At 42.5% G+C, this 17,597-nt stretch overlaps 3 protein-coding genes across 4 annotated transcripts in view; 1 reads left to right on the top strand and 2 right to left on the bottom strand.

The window, feature by feature from the left end:
• Positions 1 to 769: 769 nt before the first annotated feature.
• On the bottom strand, positions 770 to 8,964 carry LOC115058965 (circularly permutated Ras protein 1). The gene is made up of 20 exons (XM_029526535.1): positions 8,872 to 8,964; positions 7,469 to 7,520; positions 7,116 to 7,166; positions 6,436 to 6,483; positions 5,906 to 6,022; positions 5,738 to 5,824; positions 5,562 to 5,647; positions 5,257 to 5,454; positions 4,906 to 4,950; positions 4,733 to 4,822; positions 4,061 to 4,212; positions 3,910 to 3,991; positions 3,691 to 3,818; positions 3,521 to 3,605; positions 3,327 to 3,433; positions 3,052 to 3,164; positions 2,845 to 2,956; positions 2,636 to 2,776; positions 2,469 to 2,559; positions 770 to 2,354 (listed from the first exon to the last, which is right to left on the bottom strand). The coding sequence occupies exons 2-20, from the start codon at positions 7,518 to 7,520 to the stop codon at positions 2,202 to 2,204; spliced, it is 1,938 nt and encodes a 645-aa protein (XP_029382395.1). The 5' UTR covers positions 8,872 to 8,964; the 3' UTR covers positions 770 to 2,201.
• Positions 8,965 to 9,204: 240 nt separating this feature from the next.
• tkfc (triokinase/FMN cyclase) lies at positions 9,205 to 13,569 on the bottom strand. The gene is made up of 17 exons (XM_029526538.1): positions 13,432 to 13,569; positions 12,844 to 13,033; positions 12,640 to 12,744; positions 12,303 to 12,490; positions 12,082 to 12,160; positions 11,912 to 12,001; positions 11,787 to 11,821; positions 11,614 to 11,698; positions 11,444 to 11,533; positions 11,196 to 11,312; positions 10,832 to 10,957; positions 10,524 to 10,661; positions 10,329 to 10,435; positions 10,139 to 10,245; positions 9,885 to 9,918; positions 9,706 to 9,798; positions 9,205 to 9,612 (listed from the first exon to the last, which is right to left on the bottom strand). Exons 1-17 carry the CDS (start codon positions 13,435 to 13,437, stop codon positions 9,451 to 9,453), a joined length of 1,752 nt encoding a protein of 583 aa, XP_029382398.1. The 5' UTR covers positions 13,438 to 13,569; the 3' UTR covers positions 9,205 to 9,450.
• Positions 13,570 to 14,046: 477 nt separating this feature from the next.
• Positions 14,047 to 17,597, top strand: part of exoc6b (exocyst complex component 6B) — a 62,069-nt gene continuing 58,518 nt past the window's right edge. Inside the window, exon 1 of one of the 2 annotated variants that reach the window (XM_029526534.1) lies at positions 14,047 to 14,243. In XM_029526534.1, coding sequence (XP_029382394.1) covers positions 14,155 to 14,243 — 89 coding nt within the window. In that variant the 5' untranslated portion in view covers positions 14,047 to 14,154. The remainder of the gene's footprint in view (positions 14,244 to 17,597) is intronic. The other variant, XM_029526533.1, reaches the window with a different exon arrangement.

Here is a 17,597-nt window from a genome sequence, read left to right as displayed (position 1 = left end):
TGTGGTTGTGTGATGGCCTCCCTGGAGGACACTGCAGACCCTCGTGGGCTAAAGACACGTCCCACCTCGGCGAAGGCCTCATCAAACTTCTCCCCTCGGGCAGAAGGTTCAGGATCTGGAGGAGCCGAACAAACTTTTTATCCTCGGGCAGTCAGAGTCCTCAACTGTGTGTCTGGAGAGCTTCAAGTATCTTAGAGTTTTTTATTATTATTATTATTATAATTATTATCATATTTATCTCCTGAAGTGAAGAGAAAAGCCTGAAACTATTTCTTTGTTAAAACTGCTGAACAATGAAAATAAAGGAGATTCTGGTTCTGTCCACAAAATAAAATACATGGATGGATGTGATTGGATTGATTTTTGTCTGGCTCTTCATCATTTTCAGAAACAGGTGATGGACTCTTCCTCTTCTCGGTGTGTATTAGGTACATGCTAAGCTAGGCTAACAGCTTTAATCTGTGCATTTCTCTGCAGCTGAAAAGTGTTTTTAAATAAAAATAGCTCTTATCGTCTCCCACATCTGTGTCATGACATCTCCATCGATACAGCGCTGTGAGAAATGTGTGTGACTTTATTTTGCTCTTTGTTTGGCTCGGCTTTCTTTAATCTTTGTGCGTTTTTGTGCGCGTTTCTCTGCACAGATGTGAGCACACTTTGTATGGACCAGAGTCATCTCATACTTTTCACGTCTCTCATTCCCTCCGGCTAATGAGGCGTCAGGCCAGAGCGAGATAAGACCCAAACAGGATGTGACTTTTCGTTACAAAACAGCTTTCTTAGTAACACTAACCTGTGAAACATGCTAATACATGCAAATACATGTTTCTGGGTCATTGTGGGGTTTTTTTTTTTTTTATTTAACTTAACAAGTAGGAAACTTTTCACATTGACAATAATAAAGATGTGTTTGTGTTCTTTTTCAGTTCTTTTTCTTTATTAAGATGACCCGCGGTGGAGTCATTTGTTGACAAATTCGATCCCTGATTGTCAAACTTTTTGCATATTTAAATTCAGATAATATTGCTAAACACTTGAAATACAATTTTCAACTGCATATTGTAGACATTGAAGTAAATTGTGTGTGGGTAGGTGAAAATGTTTTCCACGAGCTGCCCCGGGGAGTTTTTATCGGTATAATTTCAGATAAACTCCCTTCACTGTAAACACTTAGCTATCTCCGGATCAGCAGAGTACCTGCCGTACTTTTCTTCTTGTACATTCTGCACAGACACTTTTGTGTTATTGTTTCGACCTGTGCTGCAAGTCTTCAGACGGATGACCTAAATAATTAAACAATAACATAATGAGCATATTTACACATCCAGTAGTTACTATTCAAATGCATTCATGTGTGTCTCTTAATCTGCTCAATGTGTTTTTTTTAATATATATATATTTATTTATTTTTTATATATATATATCCATTGGCCCTTAAAAATATTTATCATGAGTACTCATTTGGTGGCTCATAAGGTGAAAACAACATTGTATTGTACAACACAACTCTGCTGGTCACATTTGCCTTTCAGTTACTGGTTCATTCTGGTCCATTGGTGGAGCGCCTTACAATAACAACATTAGGGCTTGTCCTGTTGTGACACGCTGAGTTTCGGCTCTGGGAATGATCAGTTGTCCCTCATGTTGTGTTGTTTTGTTTTGTTGTTTTTTTTTTATACCCATTTACCTGCATCAACTCCTTTTCCCCACCTACATGTCAGTCAGAATCAGGAGGGTTTTTTCAAATGACAAGAAAAAAACTCTGACAAATAAAACAAAGGAAGAAAGAATTCTAGAAAAATACACAGAAAATTTATTTTGTACAGAAAAACTGGAGTCTGGGTCTACGTGCTACTGAAGCTGCAGCTGAATCCGATGACACTACTCTTTTCAGTCATTAGGAACGAGTTATTGCACCTGGGGCTTGTTTACCTTCTGTGTTTTTAAATTAGACAAATCAAATTCCAATAACTTTGTACTGACTAAAAATTCAATTAATGTACAAAGTTAGAGCTTCTGATTTTTTATTTTTTTTTAATCTTTCCTAAAATACAAAAACACAACACTTACCCCGTCATTGTAATGACTGGTAGATACTCTTAGTTGTGCGATATCCAACTTGTTTCTTATTGCACACAAGCACCCACAAAAGAGATTTAAGTTTCCCTCTGCTTTAACGCTTACGGCTCAGTCCAGGAGCTCTACATCCCTTCTAACAGCACCTTTGGCTTCCTCGCAGGCTTTTTCTTGGTCTTGGTTGCGTTGCTGCTGCTGCTGCTGCTGTTGTTGTTGTTGCTGCAGCTGCTGGCTCTCTTCATCTGGTACACCACCTCCGCTGCTTCATCTGAGAGCGTCTGCAGAGAGAAGAACCAATCCGTGTTTTTACATCCAGGCAGGCTGTGCAGAGTTTGGCGTGAATATAGAAGGAAATTTTAGCTGCTGCCATGCTCAAAGGCAGCTGAATTTACCTGAGACTCAGTGGTGAGGTCACAGATGGTCGTCATGGTGTCCATCCAGTTGCCATAGATACTGTCTTGCTTTTCGATTGGCCTGTGCTTACTTTGAGGCAAAAAAAAAAAAAGGAATCAAAAATGAGGAAATGAGCGTGCACAAACTCAGAGGTCAGACCTGATACCTGATTTGTTCCAGCAGGTCTTGCTGAGCCTTCAGCTGCATCTGTGCTTCCCGTACCCGACCCTCCATGGTCAAACAGGCGCAGAGCTGAGCGCAGTGGACGCTGAGGATCGCCACGTTGACACGGCTGGCCCTGATCCGGCTACAGGCAGACAGAATCCAAGTTAACTTTTCTAACAACCAGCTGCTGAGCTTTGTTTTGTTTTTTACCTGGAGGAGGCCACCGGCCGCAGCTCGGTCAGGACCCGGGTGACTCTCTGCTGGTCTCTGGTCTTGAAGTGCAGCTGGACCTGGAACGGGAGTTTGTCCCTCTGCTGGAAAGCTGACGCACACAAACAAATGGACCTTATTTTTCTTCTCCATGTCTCGTCTGTATTTGCTGGTAACGTAGTCGTATTGGTGTTCTGTCAGTCTTACCCTCCATAAATTCTGGTTTGACTGCAAACTCGAAGGTGATTTCCAGCCCCTTGGTCACATTTCCTATCTCTCTCACCATTTTGTGGTCGTTTTTATTCTCATAGGGAAAATACCTGCAGCCACAGAGAGAGGGGAATTAAAAACCTCCGTTTTATTGGCACGTTTGGTTGATAGATTCATTTTATATGAGGTCAGTGAAGGCTAATCTGTTAGCACAGACCACTTTATTGTCGATGTTGAAATGTTCTTGTAAGTGTATTTTAAACATCACTCACATCCCATCAGAGCCGAGGAGTGTTGCCGTGACGCCTGTTGCTAGGACATTATCCATGGAGGCTGATTGGATCTCCGTGGCAATGGTGCCAATGTTGACGATGTTCACCTACGCAGGAGAGGCAGTTTGTTCAGTTGGTGAGAAATAATAATCATCATTTTCTATTCTCAAAACGTGTCTTTGCTTTGGCCTGACCCTTCCCCCAGTAGAGTCTGCAAGTCTCCCAACGTCAGCCAAGCGGCAGTCCGTCCCTTCGAAGCTCATCACTGATATAATGACTCTGTCAGAGGGGAAGACCATACGTGTCCTTCTATTCTTTTTCTTTTGCGTTTTATTTATTCACATAAATGTTTGTGCGTCCTCACCCACTCTCCACAGCCTGAAGAGCTAGCTGTGTGTAGAAGTGTGAGATGGGGCTGGACGAGGACAGCTGGGGCGTTTCCTCCATCGCACCCAGCCCAATGTTTGCTCTGCCATCAGTACACAAAATCACCTGTGGGACCAGGTGAAAAGGTACGTTATCAACAAGTCTTCTCTGTCAGCTGTGGGTCACACAGTGTACACACAAGTCCTGCAAAGCTGACCTTTGACCCGGGGTACCTGGACGCCATAGCGACCGAGGCTAACGCCGCAGGACCGAGACAGGTGGCTCCGTGTTCCCTGAGGCTGGATGGACGACACAGAGTTATGAGGAGCAGCTGTGTAGCACAGGGACTCTGTGGGTCACTTACTTACTCTTTGACTCGTTGTGTGAGCTGCAGGTAGGTCTCAGCGATGCAGTGAGGGATGCTGTAAATGGCCCCCTGCTGCCAAATGTGGTTGTAGTCGACCAACGCCCAGTCCCTGAGGGTGAGAGGGGTTCTCGTACCATCGCCGTATATCACAACCTTTAGGAGGTCAAAGCATCATGGGAATTCATATTTAAAAGACAAGACAAGATTTTCCATTATTGGCCCCTCGACGATACGACGATAACAACAATACATGAATAAATATATAAAACTGGTGTGTGTAAAAGTGTGATAAAGGTTGATGTGCATGTAGCTGAGGATAAAGCTGCATTTAACTCCCTTCAGAGGAAACATAGAGCCAAAGAAAAAAATTCCCAGAGGGAATAATAATAATCCTTCACTGCAAACAGGAAGTCGACTCTTGTTTTTATATTAGTAAAATGGTTAAAACAGAAGAATTCTGATTGAATCACAGCTATTAGTCCATTTCAACCTTCAGGCTGCTTCATGTATAAGCCTGAAGAAGTAAAACTGGTCAGTGTTTATTTCCCTTAAATTTACCATTTTGTGTTTAACTTGCTTTCTGGATAGAAAGGACTAACAGTAACTGAAGGAAAAGCACATCGTTCATAATAATTCTATTTATTCCGTCTTTTAAGAAATAACTTAATTTTACCTCATCACTAAAGGTGACCAGCGCGACTCTCCTGTGTGGCGACTGCTGCAGCGTGGAGGACAGCGTCCTCTGCAGGGCATCCTGGATCCCCTGAGTTCAACAAAAAAACGTTTTAAAACCAGCAACTGTGTTGACTCTGAACTCGACAAAACAACAACAAATCAACATCTCACCTCTAATCTGGATACGTGTGCTGGAAATCCGTCGCTGGATGTAACCTGGAGGAAACAAAATGTGATGAACTTAATATACAAGAGTACAAGTTTGTGTTTTTGGACATTTTTAATTTGACTATTGCACATAAAAATAGATATAAAAACAGGAAGATAGCTTTATTTTCAGTTTCCTGACTATATAAAACCAACTATAAATATTTTATAATCTAATTTCAAACTTTTCATTTGTAACTTAAAACGAATGAATCATAACGTTGACAGGAAACGAAGCAGGCCAGTCGGCGTTAAGTTGTTAAACACTGCAGCGGTTGTGTGTTTTTGCTGGTGGGCCTTTGCACAAACACACACCTCTGTGGTAACACACATGCTCCCAGAAATGTCCACGCAGAAAACCACCAGTGTGTCCTCCAGGTTCTGGTAGTCGGTGTCACTCTCGTTGGGCAGGTAAAGGTCGTCGCTGTGCACACCTACACGCTGACCGACGCACAACTTCTCCAGGCCTTCGCCAACACCGTTCTCACATCCACAAAACTCACACAGCCACACCTGAAGGAGAGGACGAAGGTGGCGCGGGTTCATTCTTCACTGTCGTCTTTGTACAGAAGGGTCAAAAAGGTCAACAAAAAAAAAGAAACATTAAGAGGGAGACTTACATTCTTCTGCACAGAACTCAGACATGACAAGGCAGCACTACATTTCCCACAAACCACCGGGCTCTGGAGGGTCCCTGTACCTGTGGCTGTTTAGGAGAGGTGGTGAAAGAGAAACAGGTTGGAACAAACAAACAAACAGGAGGTGTGTTGGTTGTGTGTCTGCGTGCCAGTCTGACCTTGCTGGATGTTAACCAGCTTCCCAACGTTGAGGGAGACGACGTTGACGTTGGCGTTCAGCCTCACCTCGGCCTCCAACCTGTCAGCTGACGGGAGGAGGAGGACGGTCAGTATGGCATTTATGTAAAGAGAGAGAAGGAGGGAGACAGGATGGAACAACAACTCACTTCTGGGTGGGACCGGAGGGGGCAGGGAGCGACGGCTGGTGGGAGGAGGAGGAAGAGGAGGGGACGTGAGCTGGTGTTTTTTCAGGTGGCGAGGAGGCAGCGGCGGAGGAGCAGAACCTGGGACAAGAAAAGTGTGCAGTTGGCATTACACACTACCACTCACACCTCGCTGCAGCCTCCTCTGCTCTGCGGCTTTTTCTTTACACAGGCCCACAAACATCCTCTTTGTGTCTTTGTTTTGTGTTCACTGTCCACTACATCTGATGATTGCGGTACAAACTCATTTTGTCGCAGCATAATTGATAAGCTGTGTGGACTTTCCCCCGTTGAAGAGTTATCTTTACATCTTTTTTTATTTTACTCTGCCTTTCTGCCTTTCTGCTGCTTGCATTTGCAGAGGCTTGCCCACACACACACAGTTGTAACTGTCTAATATGTTTTCCTGTTATTTCACTGCAGTACTCCTGAGAATGAAATGACAGAAAAACAACAGTTGTGTTGCTCTTTATGGATGTTTGAGGCAGAGTTACCTTCTTTAACAGCCGCTCTGTTGTCATACACATGATCGCTCTGATCACCTGTGAAAGTTTGAACACTCACAATGAAAACGATGAAATCAAACATGTTAATATTTCAGAAGACACCACAGTGTGTTAAAAACTGTTTAATGAGTTTCATTATTTCTGTTTGTTCTGTGAATTTCCAGCCTCAAGTTCAGACCATGAAGTGATCTGATGTACAACCTGCCAGAAACCTATAATTTGTAGTTTTTACAACTAATATTTAGCTTAGATGTTGCTGACCAAAGCAGGGTCTGTTCACTTCCACGTTAAATCAAATCTCTTTTAACAAATAAGGTTAATTCTCCTAACCATGTACCTATGATTAGTTTTGTTTCTGTACAATCAGCCAGTTTTCTCACTTTGAAAGAATTTCCACTGCATTTAAAACTTGAGGTTGTTTGAAACTGTAAATTCAAAGGAACGGAAAAAAAAGAACAGGTTTCACGTTGATTAAGCAGCTCTTCAGTGTGACGTTTAAAAAAAAGAAAAAAACAAAACCCCAAAACCTGTTTTCTGCAGTTTATCACATTAAAATGTTACTGCCTGATGTCTTCCTGTTGTTTCGCTGCAGCTCTCTTGAGGATGAAAAGACAAAACAACAGTTTGGATATATTCAGCTTTACGAATGCTGTGTGTGACAGAAATACCTTCTTTAACAGCCACTCTGTTGTCAAACTCATTCTGAATCAGAAAAGCTCCTGTGGAAGTTGGAACAATGATTTTATTAGTGCTTATTTGATACGATATTATATTTTCACACGAGATGAAGGGATGAAATGATCTTATTAACCCTCAGCCACGCGGTTATTTTGAAAAAAAGAGCATGAAGTGGAAGGTGACTGATCACACAGATAAATTAGATAATGAATTTGTTATTGAGTGAGGAGGAAATGGAGGTTTTTTTCAGGTGACAAAGGGCTTCAAAACAGAGGCATTAACCATCACACAGGTGGGATAGTAATAATAACAATCGATTCATGGGATATTTAAACGCACTCACCTGATCCATCAGATATCCAATTACACACAACATGACTGCAGGCAAACTCCATCTGAAACACACAGAAATGAAGCAGAAATCACGCAACTGCAATTGGACTGAACGCACACAAAGGAAGCAAATCAGAGATATCAGTGTGCTGTGAAGAAATAAATTACATCAGCTAAAAGAAAACGGCAGATCAGTTTCCTGGCAGTCGATCCGTCACCGCCGCAGCTACTGAGGCCTTGTTTTGGTTATTGTTCTGGTTAACAGGTGTCTGAGTACAACTGTGACAGCAGGCGTTTCCTGTTTTAATAACTTTAAGGAGAAATTAACAATCTGGTGTTTCACAGGCTGCTGAAAGTTAAAATAAACCTTTAACGTGTCCAACACCTGCAGAGGTTTTACATAAATCCATGAATTTTACTGTCCCTGTTAAACCAACTCATCTCCACTTGGCTTTGCTTTTTTTTTTTTTTTTTTTTTTGCATCACTGCTTCTTTATTTGGACAAATATCATTCTGCTCCTGTAACTGTGTTTCCATTTACTATTTTCTTTTATTTTCTTCTTCCTTTTCCTTGTTTCAATTTGTGCAGCAGACAGAGCGGTAATGCCACTAAAACAATATTTGAGATTATCGAATTAGATTGTTGATATACAGTTGCAGCCCTGATTCAATAATATGAACAGATATCAATATATGAAAATGGAGATTCTGCCAACCTTCTTTCCTTCAGCAGTTTTAAAAGGGTCACGGCCTTGAACTGCTTCCTGGAGTTTGGCTTGGCTGCCTTAAATCGAGATTATGAGATAATTTGATGCAGAATCTTGAATAAAATTCCGATAAGTTAACCACCTTCTATAAAATGAAATCCGCAAGATTGTAAAATATTTCCTTTAATTTTAAACAGATTAACCAACCTGATCGAATCTTACCTAATCAATACGGAACAGTCCAACAGTAAATTCTGCCCTCAAAGCAAAAACCTACAAAGTCTCTCTATTTTTGCTTTATTCCTCAGATATTTATCCAGCAGGTCCACAGGCTGGTTTAGTTTTTCTTTAGTCAGCACATCTGTTTCAACAGCTCTCACTATCAGACACCTTTCTGTTCACTGAACTTTTGGCTTAGATGTGAAATAAACCATCTTGTTGCTTGATGCTGCTCAGGTTGGTAAAAAAAATGCCATCAGCACCTTCTTACACTTGCGAAACTGCAAAATCTGCAAAATGGGAAGCACAAGGTGTTCAGATGAGTTGTCATGCTGGCTCTGCCTTCAGTAACATTCAACTGCCTTCTGTGTTAATCTCTCTAACCTGACAAGTGTTTCAAAAGAGAAAAGAAATGAAATCAAACAAGATCTCAGTGCTTTATCAGAGGGAACAAACACGAAGACACAAAGTACAAGAGGAGGGTTACCTTGGCAGTAAGCTGAGCTGAGTAGTGTCGATCAAACAGAAAGCAAGTGTGCCTATCGCAGTGGAGTCTTAATGCATGTGGGTGTGGGCGTGTTTAAAGTTTAACAAGAAATGTTGAGTGTGTATGTGTGCAACATAACTTCAGGAAATAAGGAGAGGGTTGGTTGGAGAGAGAAATGAAAGTCAAAAGGAAGAGAAGAAGAGTTGTCAGAAAAAGAGATTTATATCTTCAAGAGAGAAGTCAAAAGAAATAAATTCACATGTAAAGAAAAATGTCTGAGTTAGTTTGTGAATGTTGTTGTGTGCTGGTTAAAATGCTCAAACACATCAGTTGTTAAAATTATTTATTTATCAGTCAAAATTAATACAGTTAAATTTAGTTCAGTGTGAAAAATTGCTGCATTCACGATTCAAACTGCTGTATTTCAAGTCATTTACCAGGTTTCAAATACTGAATTAATAAAGTTTCTGTTCGTTAACTGTATGTGTGGGAAAATGAGGTAAACGTCACTATGACTAATTGGTCTGATAGATTTTAGGGTCATTATTAAGGTGCTGTTTTAAGTAATAATCTGCTCAGCTATGACGTCATCCCTTGCAGTGACTCCAGCACAGCGGTAAAGATAGCGGCCACAGCCACGGCGCCTGGGTCAGGCAGGGTAACACGCTCTGCCGCTATGTAGCTGGCCCGCCCAGCCCTCGCTGTAAGGTCACGGGTTGACTCCGCCCCCAACGTCGCTTTCTAAGAAGAGAGATGGAAGAAAATCAGGCAGAGATGTTAAGACGTTTGAATGCATCAAAAACAAATGAAAACCTTTAATTATTTTTAGTCCACCTGTGCAGCAGCCTTCAGTGCAGCCATCGGTCCCCCAGGTGGCGCTGCAGTCACCTTCATCAGCTCCTCCACAGCTGGACACAGAGCATCCAACTGGAGAGGAAGAGAAACAGGCCGAGACGGTGAAAAAACACAGAAATCAGGAAACACTCTTCAAAATAAAAGAAATAAGCTCTCACCATTGTTCTGTCTCCAGGATCAGCACCACCATACCTAAAAAGGTTCACTCATTAACTCAATATATTTTAATCTGTTACCAAGACCATGGTCTTACAAATTCATCAACATTTTATGTATTTGAAATGAAATGAAATTCAGATTTAATATAGAACTTCTGATAATTCACTGCACTGAAACTGAGAAAAACACAATCTTCAGTTCAGCAAAACTGAAATCAAATAGTCAAATAGCAGTCAGTGAAACAACTACACACCTCCTCATGGCCTGTGTCCCAGCATGCATTGCCCTTGCCCAGCCTGCAGCATCGCCGTGCCCCTCGGTGACATGACCAGATGCCGCAGTCAGAAACAAGCTGTACAACTGAAAGACAGATAAAGGTGAGTGTGTGGTCACCTGACAAAAGATGCTGTAAACTTTGAGTTATCGCACATTGGAAAACCTACCGCCCCCGAAGACCCTCCCATCTTCTCCTGCACCAATCCAGCCAGGACTGATAGGAGTTTCCCGGGGCAACCAGGGACCACGTGACTCTGGAGCCAATCCTGAATGGCTGAATGAACATTATCAAACCATAAATGTGAAAGATTTCTTTGCTTTGTGTGTCTTGTGTGCAGTTTGTTTGTTTTTTCTCTCTCTACCTCTGGCAGCCTGTGCATGAGTGTTCCCACAGTCTCCATCCCCGGCAGCGCGGTCCAGGGCATTCAGCTCTTCCTGTTTTTCCAGCAGTGTGGAACAAACTCTCTCTAAAGCGCTGCGCATCACAGGACTTAATGGACCTGAAAAAAACTGTAGTTTAACAACAACACCGATGTTTCCGGAGAAGGAGGAAAAAGTTCAATGAATGACGTAAACTATGCAAAAGGCTCACAGCAGATTAAAATAAGCTAAATTTATTAAAACTACACTTAGCTGGCATATTAACAGTCATTTGCACACTGTTTGTCACCTTCTGTGTGTGCGTTCTCCTGAACTTGTGCACTCTGAAGGATGGCTGAAGGATCTTTTGTGTGGCTGCGGCCGCTTGCACAAACACAGCCCAGATTTGGCCAGGCCGGGGCCCCGGTCTTAGCATCTGATTGGGATACAGGAGACTCAGGTGGATGTTGTTTTACACACAGTCAGGTTAATCTGGGTGTGTATGAAAACAATGCTGGCATGATTATCCTCTTACAATGTGTGGTTCTCTTCTGATGCAGGAAATGGGAGACTGCTGGTCTGCTAAGGCTATAGCAACGTCTATCTTGTTTGCCTAACCTGAAAATGAGCTGAAAAGTGTTTCTTGAAAACTCACGGGGATAGAAATTGCTCACCAAACAGTCTCAGTGTTTCGTCGTTGGCCTGCATCAGGGTCAGTGACACTCCCGCCATCTCCAGTGATGTCATGAAAGAACCGGACATCACCCTGGCGACCACCAGCCCCTGTTTCTCTGTAACCGTGGAGACCAAAAATGACTTTCCACAGCATCCTCAGACGTGTTTTCCGCCGCGACAAAAGGTCAAAGCAGGCTTGAGAAAATTCTTTGAATGGATCTCTGAACAGAAAACACACAAACTTTACCCAGACAGATGATGGCGGCTCTGGTTACAACAGCCAGCTCCAGACACGACAGAGCTCCGAGGTTGTTCACACACACAACCACACTTTCTCCTGTGTGAGACACACACACATGGGATCAGACACTAAAAGTTATTATAATGAGCATTCAGATATATACATATAGACTCTACCTGATTTCAGAGGCAGATGTGATTGGCTGTCAGGGTTGGTCATGTGATCTATCATGGTTTTCACTACCTCGTCTGCAGATGCTACCTGATTAACATCAAAAGGAAATTAACTAAAAATAAAAAGTAGTGAATGGAGTTGTAAACATTGTAAATCAAGGCTGGTGTTGAGTCACCTTTGACCTTTTGATTCCAGGCTCTCCATGGATACCTGAAAAAGATGGAGAACACCTAAGTGTTTGGAAAAGGTCCTCATATAATTAGCAGCAGACCTAAAAGCCTGTATTGGTCTGTCCCTCACCCAGTCCCAGCTCCATGTCTCCTGGCGGCAGGTCAAATGAAGGCAGGCAGCCTGGGACACTGCAGGGAGACAGACTCACCCCCAAAGTACCTGGAACACAACCATCTCATGAGGGAAAACACCCCAATGAAGAGCAGCGAAGGGAACTAGATGGAGAACAGGTGACTCACCGATCCCCTTCAAAACCTCTGTCACCTTGGCAACAATCTGGTCCAATGAGGCGCCTTCTTCTGCCAACGCACCTGCAAGCTGAAATTTTTATGGTTGAGGCTTTCTATTTTATAACTAAACAAAGTAAATAAAAAAAATGACAATGTCTATGTACACGAGTGGCACTGTGGGAAATGTAGGGACCAAAGTTGGGGGAGTTTTGGACTTCATCAGAGTTCACCTTGTGTATGAAGATGGTGCCGCACAAGCCTCTCCTCCCAGCCTTACTGGGCCGCTCAAAGGCGCAGTCCTCGGCAACAATCACCATGTCAACAGTGACGCCGTGGTTACGGGCCTGCTCTGCAGCCAATCCAAAGTTGAGACGGTCACCAGTATAGTTCTTCACGATGAGAAGGACACCAGAGGCTCCTGCGGTGTGAAGACTTTTCCATCAAATGGGATTTACTTTGATTATTTTCATATTATATTATTTATTTATATTCCTTTTCTCGGCAGTGATTTAAAATATGTTTTCCCTACAACCAGCTCCAAAGAAGCACCAGTCTGGTGCACATTACCTGCATTATGTAAGGACATAACGGCAGCCAAGATGCTTGCAGGGGGTGGAGATGCAAATACCCCGCCTGCTACTGCTGCTGACAGCATACCTGCCCCAACATAACCTGGAGACGGGTGGAATTGGGCTTAAAGTGTGAGAAATTGAAAGCCAAAAACAATTAAAGCCGCTCTGCCGGTCCATTTTAAAAATATAAAACACCAACCCCCGTGTGCTGGCTCGTGTCCTGACCCTCCTCCTGACAGCAGGGCCACCTTCCCCTTTAGGTTGTCCAGGTCTGACCGAAGCACGACTCTGTGGCCCTTCAGCAGAGACAGGCCCCCGTTGGCCCTGACCAGGCCACACAGGGCCTCATCCACACAGCTGGCCACAGAGTTTAGTAACTTCTTCTGAGGCTGGGGAGGCAGTTTAAGATGCTTTAGGCCAAAGCATTTAAAAGAGCATTCAATGGATAATTATAAATCAATGTAACATTAAAAAAATCAAACTAATACATTCTTATCTTTGACACATTTCTTCCTTTGGCTTCAGGTATTTCTGCATCGTGTGTGTGAATAAGTGACACAAAACAAACATCGTTAAATCTAAGTTTACACAAGTTTTATGTGCACCAACAGTGTAAAATGTGATGCGTTTACAGCTCTCAGCTGAGATGGACTCTGATCTTTCTGCACAAGTGCGCAAATCAACATGCCATAAAAGTCTAAAAGTCTAAACTGATGCAAAATAAAGCAGACATGTCCTTTAACCCCTAACTGCTAATTTTAAATGCATAATTATAATTATATTTTACCTTCATTTGTTGATTCTGCTCTCTTCCGAATGCAGGTAGAAACCAGCCCAGTCCTATACCGGATGTCTTCAAAATAAACACACTCGATTTAAATAAACGTCTTTAAGGGTAACTACTCCTATTAAAGCATGGTGTATATTTAATGTTGTTATATTAGCGTAGAATTATATTGAACAGGTCGTAAAACAAGCGTAAAAAAATCATGTCAGTATTTAAATGTGAGCTAAGCGTTTTAATGTTGAGTTTATTTTGAAAATGTAAGAGGAAGTTGGAAAACGCGTTTTTCCGGTTTCACGCTGTGTCGGTGCAAAGTGCAAAACTTTTTAAAATTAAAAACCAGAAGTCGTAAAATAACAAAAATGTTAAGAAAATTAAATAAAGAAATAAAATAAAAATTTGTGATAACATTTTTAATCAGAGTGGGTAAACTCGATTTAACTGTGTTCGGGTCGGACGATATTAGTGGGAATTAAAAAAAAAGGAAAAATAATTTATTAAAGGGATTTAAAGGGAAAATATTTAAATCCTCCAGCTGTTGCATTAGAATAATTTATTTAAGTTATTTAGGTGTTTCTAGCCTAAGGTAGGAGACTCCGCTCGCCCGGGCTGTCCGGTGAGCACATCGAACCAACCCCTCTGGTTCCTCCTCCTTCGGCTCCGCCCGGCTCGGCTCGGCTCGGCTCGGCTCATATCGGATCGGAACCGTCCGCAGCACCATGCAGGATGGTGAGCATGGAGACAGCCGCCGAACACGAGCGTATCCTGCGGGAGATCGAGAGCACCGACACCAACTGTATCGGACCGACCCTCCGGTGAGTCACCCCGCCTCCACCTCCATCTGCCCCGGCGGGCTGTCGGCGGTCCTCCCCCGGGGGAAAGCAGCCGGACTCTCGGCGTCACCCAGCTCTGGGGGTGGGGGGGGGGAGTCCGGCTAACCGCGGCTAGCTCCCCCCGAGTTAGCTTCCCCAAAACTTTAACGAGCCTGCGTCCGTTATCGGACAGCTAACCGGCTAACTTTAGCAAACATTAAAACCAATCAAATCAGCGCGCCTGTTTAAACATTTACAGTGACTCCTGCCTCTCAGGGCAGACTGGGGGTTTCATTCCACATTCTCATTTTAGACTTTTAACCTTTCTTTGTCGCTAAAGTTTGTCAACCTTTACCAGTGCAACTTAGGCTAACGGTAGCTAACTCAGCTAACTAATTGAGATTCTGCTCACTGCTGCCGGAGCTCACAACAGGAGCCCCGTCTGTTTCCGTCTGCAAGCCGGATTATGTGTCTCTCTATTAAAATAAAGTCTGTCAACTTTGTGGAGGACTTTTTTGAGGCTTTGGTTGGAGACTCTTTGCAGGCTAGGCTGTTTAGCAACAGCCAAAATGAGATTTATCAAGTGGCCCTGTGTGTGTCTGTTGTTGTGTGTGTGGATGATGAATGAAATGCACAGCTCAGTTTTAACGTGCTCCTGCAGAAATGCACAGTGCAAAGACACAATCATACACCACACAGTGAGGCCTCCAGCTGATGTCTGTCATGCTTCTCAGTGCTCATGAGTGTTGATGCTGTTGCTCAATAATTTAGTGGAAACGCCTGTTAAGGCACTGAATGACTTTCCTGTTGATTTTTGCTGTTTGTGCCAGCAGACGTGGTTTCACCTCCTGAGTTTGGGAGGATCCGTGTCCTCAGTGCAGCCTCTCTCTTCAGAAGGGCCTTGACTTCCCTGCTTGTCTGGAAATTACAATAACTGGGCTTCAGTTGATCCATTTCATTATTTTTAGAGATAAATTTCATCCAAGTTTCTGTTCTGGTGAACGGCCTTTCGTCCCCTCTCAGAAAAAAAAACGTGTCCTTGGCCAGCCCGCTTTGAACTGATTGTTCAGAGAGGAAATAGGCAGTGAATGAGTAGGGAAATGCAGCAGAGGAACTGGGCTACTGAAAGCTTACCAAAGGTGTGTGGGAGTGTGTTTTCATTTCTGTCTTGGTCATCCCCCACTGGCCCTCCTCGCTTCATAGTAAGATCTATTTGTGCTTGTTATTTAGGCCAGCTGCTGTGCTGTGCCCGATGGGAGGCGAGAGAAGTGTGTGTCAGTGTGTGTTCACTGCCATATGACTTGACAACTTTGTGCGACACCTCTGGCTGCAACATTCTTCACCTCTGAGTGTTTGCATGGTGTTCAGTGTTGTGGCGAGTGATTCAGACGGGCGGTCAGATGGCAGTAACCTTACTGTTTTTGGTCTGCAGACTCAGCTTCATCAAGTTTCAGTTCAACTCAACTTCATCTTCATCATCCACTTAAACTGGTGCACAATTTCACACTTAAAGTACAACAGCATATTCTATGTTTGGAGCTGTCAGCTTCTTCATTACTTGTAATTAGCCCAGAGGGATATGGAAAAAAGTTTCACAAGCAGATATATCAGAAGAGAAAAGATGCAAGAGTAATACTGCTTATTTTTATCCCTTATTATCCACACAGACTTGATGTTTTCTTTTTCCTGTTACATTAAGATCAAGTGCAACAGAGATCGAAATGTTTGCTGTTTGTTAGTGTGTCAGACCAAATGGTTAAAGACCAAATAACATTTTGTCTTATATAGCAGCTGAATTTACAACATTTTTTATTATATCAAGAAATGGGAACTTCATATTTATTCCTGAAGTAATTTTCTCAAAGTGATGAATCATAAGTAGAAGAACAAAAGAAGAGACAGTTTGTGCAAATGTGATCAGAAAATGTGGTTTTGCTCATTATATACCAGAAATAAATGATCGGTATTTTGATCATCTGCATCTGGGCCTGAGAAAATCAATATAAGAGAATTTGGACGCAATATGAAGATGCCATCTTGGACTTTAGGAAATTGTAAGAGGTAGGGGATAAAAGAGCCAGTAGAGTAATTGACAATGAAAATATTAATCATTTCGATTAAGGGAGGAGGGGGATTTTCATTAGAATTGCAGCCAGTGTATTATTTTCTAACGTCCCGTCTACTCCCCAACGACAACTTTCATATGAACAACGTTCGCCCACCAGTCTGGAAAATCCAGGTTTGCAGTGAGAGGTGGCGGCGTGTTTCTCCAGCAACAGCGTGCAGGTCGAGGCCGGCTGCAGCATTCCTGTCTGACAGCAGGATAACTGAGTGTCGATCTGACAGGAGCAGGACCAATCAGTCAGCCAACTCCCTCCGGTTCACAGCATTCACCTCAAGACAGGAAATGCTGCTGTGGCGTCAGCATGTTCCTCTGTAGGGGAATCAATATTATTATACTGTCTCTTTTTTTACACAATTAAAATGATAATGACTCTGCAAAGTCTTGGAAGATCACCCTCTCCTCTCCCAGTTCACTTTTGTGTTTTTATTGTGGAGCTTTGAGATGTTTATTGTGATATTGACAGTGGATAGGTCAAATTGCTGGTGTTTGAGGCTGGTTTCTTTGTTGATGTTAAACTTAGGTAAGAGGTCGCTTTGTGTCTGTGATGTGTTGGTGATTTGAAGCAGTGTTTTTCTTTTAGCAGGAAGTAGATGTTTATCATATCTCATCGAGGAAATGTTTCATGGTTAAGTTCAGGTAGGGTAGAATCTGGAACCACTTCATTTTTTAATAATGTCATGTCTTTATTTGCTCTCATTTCTAACGTTAACTGTCTGTGGTGATGTATGTTCAAAACCTCTTTTCTAAATTTTGTCACGTTGGACTGTCCTCTTTTGTGAACATCCACTCACCCTCCATCTGACCTCATTGCAGCTAAATCAGGTTTGTAGTGATGGTTTAAATTGATCCTGAAAACATTAGATCAGTTACTCTCAACAGCTGCTGTTGTGAAATACAATTTTATTGATTATTACGAAAATAAACACATCCAGCAATAAGATAAATACTAAATTAGGTTAAATGTCACATTAACAGCACATACACAAGCACAGAGTTGATGAGAACTTGCGAGTGTTGCCTTTGTTGTCTGAAGATAAAACCTCTTCAGAAAAAGTTAATGGATCATCAGTGTAATAACATCTCTTTTCTCATGCTGTCTAATCTTTGAATCACTGCTGCTTGTGCTTCAAAGCTCTGACTGGAAGTGATACCAAATATAAAGAACAGTTACGTGATGCGTGATAATGCCGTGAGATCTGGATCAATAACTCCAGGCAACAGTAAATGTATAG

This window comes from Echeneis naucrates, chromosome 18 (assembly GCF_900963305.1).
Source record: "Echeneis naucrates chromosome 18, fEcheNa1.1, whole genome shotgun sequence".
Lineage (NCBI taxonomy): Eukaryota > Metazoa > Chordata > Actinopteri > Carangiformes > Echeneidae > Echeneis > Echeneis naucrates.
The sequence above is the reverse complement of the archived record's forward strand: the minus strand, read 5'-3'. Positions and strand labels throughout refer to the sequence as shown.

Bases quoted from the DNA above. Each gene is read 5' to 3' on its own strand.
- LOC115058965 (XM_029526535.1), bottom strand. From the start codon at position 7,520: ATGGAGTTTGCCTGCAGTCATGTTGTGTGTAATTGGATATCTGATGGA. The intron at 3,992-4,060 runs GTAAGTAAGTGA...TCGTCCATCCAG, and splicing joins CTCACACAACGAGTCAAAGA to CCTCAGGGAACACGGAGCCA. The intron at 2,560-2,635 runs GTATCAGGTCTG...TTTGCCTCAAAG, and splicing joins GACCTGCTGGAACAAATCAG to TAAGCACAGGCCAATCGAAA.
- tkfc (XM_029526538.1), bottom strand. The intron at 12,491-12,639 runs GTAATGTGCACC...TTCACACCGCAG, and splicing joins TATGTCCTTACATAATGCAG to GAGCCTCTGGTGTCCTTCTC. The intron at 10,246-10,328 runs GTAGGTTTTCCA...TCTGTCTTTCAG, and splicing joins TGGGAGGGTCTTCGGGGGCG to TTGTACAGCTTGTTTCTGAC.